The sequence below is a fragment of the Numenius arquata genome, chromosome 5 (genome assembly GCF_964106895.1).
Source record: "Numenius arquata chromosome 5, bNumArq3.hap1.1, whole genome shotgun sequence".
Lineage (NCBI taxonomy): Eukaryota > Metazoa > Chordata > Aves > Charadriiformes > Scolopacidae > Numenius > Numenius arquata.
This window is the reverse complement of record NC_133580.1, coordinates 52,211,861-52,219,588: the sequence shown is the minus strand read 5'-3', so window position 1 is coordinate 52,219,588 and position 7,728 is coordinate 52,211,861. Positions and strand designations below refer to the sequence as shown.

General features: G+C 33.2%; 1 protein-coding gene across 1 annotated transcript; it reads left to right on the top strand.

The window, feature by feature from the left end:
* Window positions 1–311: 311 nt before the first annotated feature.
* On the top strand, window positions 312–6,038 carry LOC141464768 (transmembrane emp24 domain-containing protein 11-like). Its single transcript, XM_074147871.1, has 5 exons — window positions 312–481; window positions 1,359–1,459; window positions 2,209–2,334; window positions 4,597–4,743; window positions 5,583–6,038. Exons 1-5 carry the CDS (start codon window positions 352–354, stop codon window positions 5,730–5,732), a joined length of 654 nt encoding a protein of 217 aa, XP_074003972.1. The 5' UTR covers window positions 312–351; the 3' UTR covers window positions 5,733–6,038.
* The last annotated feature ends 1,690 nt before the right edge of the window (window positions 6,039–7,728 follow it).

The following is a 7,728-nucleotide window of genomic DNA, read 5'->3' as shown; positions in this document are numbered from 1 at the left end:
GTTTATGGAAAGAGATGTCCAATGTGGTTGCTTAGAGTAACCTAGGGAACTGATTTCCAGTACCTGAGAGGTCTTTTTCAGTTTCATATTCTTCAATGTGTATAAAATAAAATATTAATCTAGATGCTGGGAAAGAAGAAAGTTTTTACAAGTTATCTTTTTCATGTTATCTCATTCTGCAGAACATACTGCAGTTATTTATAAATGTGTTACCACCAGCTGCCTTTTCTCACAGTTTTTTTTTCTCCCTCAAAAACACACTGATAAGCAGCAAACAAGGAACGACCACAGGACTACGTACATTTGTAAATAGTTATTTCAAAACCAGTGAGACTGGGATATGTAAAAACCATGAAAAGCCAATTAATAGGATTTCTTATGAACTTTTGGATTTCTTTTTCACTTGCTTTATATTTTCACAGTGGAGAAAGAGAAGAGAAATGTATAATCGAAGATGTTCCCACGGACACCTTGGTAATTGGTAGGTACCTATCAATGCTATATGATGATCTAACCTATGCAATAATTAAGACAGCTTGCAATGTAACAGGAAAATCTGTGATTGATAAATATGGTAAAACATGGTGATAAGAAAGAGGGCACACTGAAAAGAAATAGAAAGTGTCCTCACACATTGTGTGTATTCATCACACAAAGAAATGCACGTTTCCAGAGTGCTTAACTGACTAGACAAAGAATGTCTTCCAATTCTACAGCAGTGGAATTGCTGCTTCAATGTGTGCTTCTGTACATTCTGACTGATTTACTCATTCATACCTAAATGTCAATAACATGATTTTCCCCATATGAATGGGAGAGTTACTTTTTTGTTTAACACTGGTCTGAAAAGAATCAATTCAAGATGTACTAAAGTTCCATTTCACTTGGGGTATCACAAGTGCATTTAAGTCATCTACAAGACTGTAAATGTAAGAGTGAAATAGGATACTAAAAAATAATATATAATAATCTTTTTTATAAATAATGTGATAAATATAAAAGACAATCCTAAGAACGTAGTTTGAATACAGCACACATACTTTTGGAGATCTCAACATGCCTTCTACAGAAGGTAAAATGCCAGTCCTAATCTTGTCAGAGCATTAGGAGTAATCAAAAAGTATTATTTGTTAATCAACAATTTTTGTATTATTCTAGAACATTTTCTAGTGTAGTAAAGATGTATTGCACTTCACACTGTTATATATTGCCCCCTGAGCAAGTTTAATCATAAGCACGTGAAATACATATTTTTTTTAATTGTTAAGCATTTATCTCTTTTTTTGTTGAAAAAGCAATAAAGATGTTTAATATTAAGCTATGTTTTATTTAGCAGATTTATCTATGTTTTTATTCAGGGATTTACAAAGTACAACGTTGGGATATACATAAACAAGAATTTCTTGAATCTGCTCCTGGTTTGGGAATGTTTGTGACTGTCACAACTCCTTCTGCTGAGGTAAATACGCTTTACAAATGTTTCTGTAGGATTTATGAGTTGACCTTTGCACTGATAGGCAGCATTATCTAAAAAGAATATACATTTTTGGGGAAAAAGTAAATCTACAGCCTACTGGCTCGTTCAGTATTTTGATGCCGAAAGGTATAAGCACCCTGTGATTTCTGTCAAAGTAAACAGAAATGACGATGTTTGATAATGGCATATATGGACATTTTTTGCATTACTATTGGATTTGGGAAACTGAGTCATTAAGAATAGTAAGTGACAACTGAGAAAGCAGGTTAGATTTTTAAAAAATGATAATCCACTAATTAAGTAAAATGGTACAGAATGTAGTTGAACGGCAGAAAGGAAGGCTGATGCTGAACTAAACTGCAAAAGTAAAGATTACCATAAGGCTGCATACAGCCATCTCGCATAGCAACTGCCTGCGCTGCCATGAGGTCCTAAGCTTTTTCAGCAATGGACAACTTATTTCTGTGCCTAGACAAGGTTTTATCTTTCAAGCTTTAAATGCTTTAGAGAGCGTTGATTTTTGTACATTGCAGAAATCTATAGCATTTCAATATTCACTGTGAGTTAAAATTGTTTATTTTTCTTTAAATCTATTCTGAAGTTGAGATAAATTTAATGACTTCAGGAGGTTAATAGATTACTTTTTACATCGAATTCACATTACTGTTTTTTGATTGTTTTATTGGTATTTATAATGTACACATCCAACATATATAATATCTAAATTACAGGTACTATTATCAAAACTGTACGGGCCACAAGGAACATTTTCTTTTACATCCCATCTATCTGGGGAGCATAGTATCTGTTTACAGTCTAACTCCACAAGATTTGTAGCATTTGGAGGAAGTAAACTGGTAGGTATATTTCTTAAATATTCTTTGTTGTAATAGTATTAATTGTTTACAAAATGCAGAGATTACAAATTAGATTAGAAGTTGGTCTAACTTCAAGTAGATAATTCAACATTTCCTAGTGATTAAAGAAGACAAACCTAGAGTTATGAAGATGAAGAGGTAAAAAGTCTGTTCTGATATTTAAGAAGTCAAGATTAAAGAGGAAAGACTAATAACTATAGAGTGATTTCATGTTTGTACACTGTAATGTTTGAATGTGATTCTGATCAATCAGAACAAGTATTTTGTTCCAAAAGATAAATATGTAAGATTGACTAACACAAACACTTGTCATAAAGACATTCCATGTATTCATGAACTTAGATTGAATTCCTAAAGAAAATTTAACATTTTATTTTTCGAAAGATATTGAACTTAAGAATATATTAGCATACTTGATATTGTGTACTAGCAACAAATTTAGTCTTAATGCAGATTTTGAAAAAAAAAAAAAAAAGAAGAAGCCATCAGAGGTAATATCATGGCTCTGATCTATTTCAAAAAACAATTTCATAAACACTGTTTTGAAAATTTTATCTATATACCTCTTCTCAAAACATAGTTGGTCAGGTAAGAATCACTCTTTAGAGGTGTTTTTTTCCCAGTTGACTGCAAAGGTGTTCTATAACCAGCTAGACCTAAGCATCTCGTAAATGTGTTAAGCAAGGTAGGCCAAATTTCATCCTAGATGTACGCTTTGGGAAGATCTAGATGACATAGAACCAAGGGGAGTTAACAATACTGAAGTAGGACTATTGCACTGGAATAAGCAGGTGTTCTTATCGATTGATTTATGGAAATGAGTTGAAAATTAATCATACACATTGCAAAAGCACTTAGGTTCTACTGATAAAAAAAAATTGTGGTGCTCATCAACTAGAGAGGGTAAGGGGGATAAAGTATTGGTTTGTCATAGTTACCTACACACCATGAATATGATTCTGAGATTACACCAGGAGATTTTTATCTAGTATAGATGGAAGTACATTAATACCATTTTACATGATGCATGCACCATGTACAGTTCTAGTCATCCTATTTAAAAGAAGTGAACAGGTGCAGGGAAGGATAACATTAATAGAACACATATTAAATAAGGTGGTTTTTTAAGCTTAAGAACAGAGAAGTAAAAAAAGGAAAATATTGCTCTTTATATCTGCAGAGATAAAGATCACAAAAGGAAAAACATTCTTTAGGTAAGTTAAATCTTTAAGTGGTATTCCATAAGAACCAGATGCAGTAGTAGTTATTTGAACTGCTTCAAACTGTAGTTTAATAAATTAAAGGATAAATTAAAGGACAAAAGCTACCGTAAGGTTGTGAGATGGATGTCTGGATGTTCAGTTAGCTAACTCCAAGAGAGCTGAAAGGAGATGTGCTCTTCATTTGTGGCTGATGTATGAGTAGACCAAATTTCTATTGTGGTAATAACGAGCTCTTGGATTTCTACAGATTATCTGTTTGGCTAAAACTTTTTTATTTTCTCAGGTACAAATTGGCTTCTAGGAGACCTTTCTCCTATTAGGTTTAGTAAAATTTTTCATTGCCAAAATAAGTTGCATAGTATTGCCAAGTTGCATTCTTCTCTTTTCTTTCTATGGGTCTACTGCTTGGCAGGTTGAGGGCAGTTTTGCTATAGATCATACAATAGTTTATAGGATAATGGTGGGTATTTCAAACCAGAGAAACCATGTGTGGGAAAGAAAAAAGATACCTTATGGGTGGTTCTGCTTTAATAACTGTGATGGACTGCAAATAATCACGTAGCTGATCTCCTTCCAGTCTTACATTCCTAACTGTTAGTGGAGGAAACCTAGAAGAACATATATAAAAAGCTTCCTGCAGTACTACTGAAGAATGTAATTTCTGCAATATTAGGATGGAAAATGAAATACAATGAGCAGTCCTAATGGTGCTCATTTTTTTAACTAGTTTGCACAAAAACCAGAAAACATTTGCATGGTGTTGAATCAATGCTAGCATAAAATGATGTCCTAACAGTAGTCAAGATTTTAAATTTGTATAATAAATTTAAAAATAAAATTAAGAAACACTTTAAATATTCCACCTGATTCTCATTTTAGGAAGGATTTCTATAAGCAATTAAAACTTTTTTCCTGTAATGAGCTTAATGGGAAATTATATGTTGGTTTTTTTTTTTTTCCTAAGGAACTTTGAAAACACAGAAGACACAGTAATGAGAATATTTTTTTCTGTTTGCAGCGTATCCATTTGGACATTAGAGTTGGAGAACATTTTTTGGATGAATCTGTTGTTCAAGCCAAAGACAAAGTGAATGCAGTTAATATTAGACTAGAACATCTAATTGAGCAAGTTCATCACATAACCAAAGAACAAAACTATGAAAGAGTATGTATGTTCCCTAATAGAACTGTTAAAAATATTGTGCATATGGTTATTGATTTATAAAGTATTATGAGGTTTATTATTTAATTGCAGTGTTACTTTTAACTAACTCATAAAAATCTATTGGTATTTAAGCAATATAGCCTACATTACCTTGAAAAATATTTTTAAGCTGTAACATAAAAACTATTTACTCACTGTGAACTCATGCTTACAGCAACAGGTGTTATTTTAAAACAGGGATTTCCAAAAATAGTTTTCTTGGTCAGAGTCATTAACAGCAGCTGAGCAGGTGGCAGGTACCATTGCTGGTGATGTTGCCAGCTGTCGTTTCCATGCTGGTCTGCATAAACTTTATTGGAATGGGTAAGGAAATGACTGAGTGTATAATTATATATCTCCATGCAGTTAGAAATAAAGCCCTCCTTGACACATTGTCTTCACTTTCCTGTACATATGCAGGCAGTCAGACTGCATTCGAAATATATCAACCAGTTCCCTAAAAAAAGAAATTTGGCTGCAAAAAGATTCTTGACTGCAATATGGAAGTGACTTTAAACCTAAAAAGGCTTAAGCCTGTACTAATATTTAGCACAATATATATTTTGTGAGCAAGGGAAAGCTCTGCCTTTTTTTTTCAGGGTACAGTGCACCTGCTTCTTGGTTTTGATTTGTAAAGATACCCGCCTTAAGGATAAGAACAAATGTTATTTTTTATGAACATGAAAAAAGTGTTTGTTCGCTGCTATGCAGAAGAGGGAAGCCTGTCCAGTTGCCTGGATAGCAGCGTGAAACATACAGATGCTGAAAGGTAATAATTATGTTTTTCCTTTTTAATTTAGGAGCGTGAAGAAAAATTTCGGAAGACAAGTGAAGAAACTAATAGCAATATTTTGTGGTGGGCTATTGTACAAACACTAATCCTCATCTCCATTGGAGTCTGGCAAATCAAATCTCTCAGAGACTTCTTTATATCTAAGAAGCTTGTTTAAGTCTTATAAAGTAAATACACAGATTCAAAAATTGCACACCATATAACACCTAACATCCAAAGAAATCCTGCATCTATGAGAAAATTGGTCATATATAACTCTCAAGCTTCTCTCATCTTCCACTACTATTCTTACTGTAGCTCTGGTTTCTCCATCTCTATCACAACCTCTGGCATCCCCTTACATTTTACTCCTTGAATCACATCTTTTATTAGGTTTTTTCCCTCTACAGATGTAAAGCTAAATCTAGAAGAAGGGCTCAGTGACTAAGGCAGCATTTAAGTTCAACTCAGGATTGTTAAATCTAAAATAGAAATCTAAAATAGAAAAAATCTAAAAAAAAAAAAGTTTCCTAATATTTTAAATTTCTCTACTTGCTTACTGATTGTATTCAGTACTACCATGAAGAGTTCAATGTTTCAGACTGACTAGGATTCAGACAGTAGGCAGATAAACATCTATATCCCCTGCGGTGCTTAATTTGGTGAAAGTGTCTTGAACTCAATCTATGTATGTGTAATAATACCTAGCTTTTCCTCAAATATAATTGTGATTGTTTTGTTTTTAAAATATTCAAAGTTTTAAGTGACAGTGGAGCCCATCCTTAAGATTATGATCAATGGTTGCAGCAATTACCATGGAAGAGAGAGACCCGGACAAACAATTTGGAATTGTACTTACTTTTTACTTCCAGATAAGCCCTAAACATTAGGCTGTAGAGTTCACATCAGACCGCTACCACAGTTATTTATGTAAATTATAGTCTTTATGAAGTATGCCAAAGTAAACCAAACTGCAGGTTTCTTGGTAAGCACTGAATTTGTGCCTAGATATTTTAAGTTGTTCCTACACTAAATTCCTCAGTCCATTTCTGTGTTGGATAATTATTTTTATCCAACACGTATGTAACAGGACTGTCTAAGGAACTTACCATTTTTTTACTTAATCATGTATTTCCATTTCACGTATTGCAGCTTGGTTGAATATATCTTTATGCCTTAATTTATCTAGTTTATGTACAACTAGCAGAGTAGCTATAGTATCAAGCAATTACAAGTCAAAAACAGTGGTTAAAAATTCAGATAATTAGCTTGACAAAGCAGCAGTAGTGTAAGAAGAAGCTGGAGGTGGTCATAACATGACCCATCTCAGCACTTGTTAACATGTAAAAGTATGAAACCTGAAAAAGTTCCTAGATAGCAGAATATTGCGGTTTGGCTTCCTACTTTTCTTTCCAGACCGACCCTTTGCTAGTATAAAAGCTAGTGAAAGTTGAAATATCTGTAGACCAATTATTGTTTTAAAGGCACTGCTTGCTTTCTGTTTTCTGTCTTCTCACCTTTTGTTTTCATTAGCAAGGAAATGACATTGCCCTTTAAGTTCACTTACATTACAGTATGGGAATGAAAATACAGCTTTGAGTATGTGAGAAACCATAAAGCTGATACGAAGTAAAGACAAAAGGCAATGCTCTACAGGCCAAATCAATCAAAATAAAATCTCATAAAGCTACTCACTGAGGTGTGTCTTATATTTCGAAATTCTGAGACTTTAGAATTGTAACTTGAAATGTGCAGTAAATAAGTGTTATTACATTCACTTTTATAGAGCACACAACATGTCTTGCAATAACATCTTTGGTGGTGGGAAAGAAGGAAAGGTGTTATAACCATATGGTATATGAAGTCTAAGAAGAAGGTTTTTATAATAAAGGGTTGCTATAAGGCTGTGGTTCAAACTTTATCTGATATTTAGTGTAAAGCTCCTAAATACATCCCAATGACAAACTTAACTCATCTCTCTTACAATACATTTAAGCTTTTAAACCAAAAGGGCAGGTGCCATGTCAGAATTATAAAGGAGCAGATTATGCTCCCCAGTATTAATTAGGTCTATACTCAAACCAGCAGTGAAACTTGGAGTCTTCACTATAGCTTGAGAGCGCTTCATTCTTTATCTATAATAATTATAATTAAATATCTTTGCTTTGATGAAA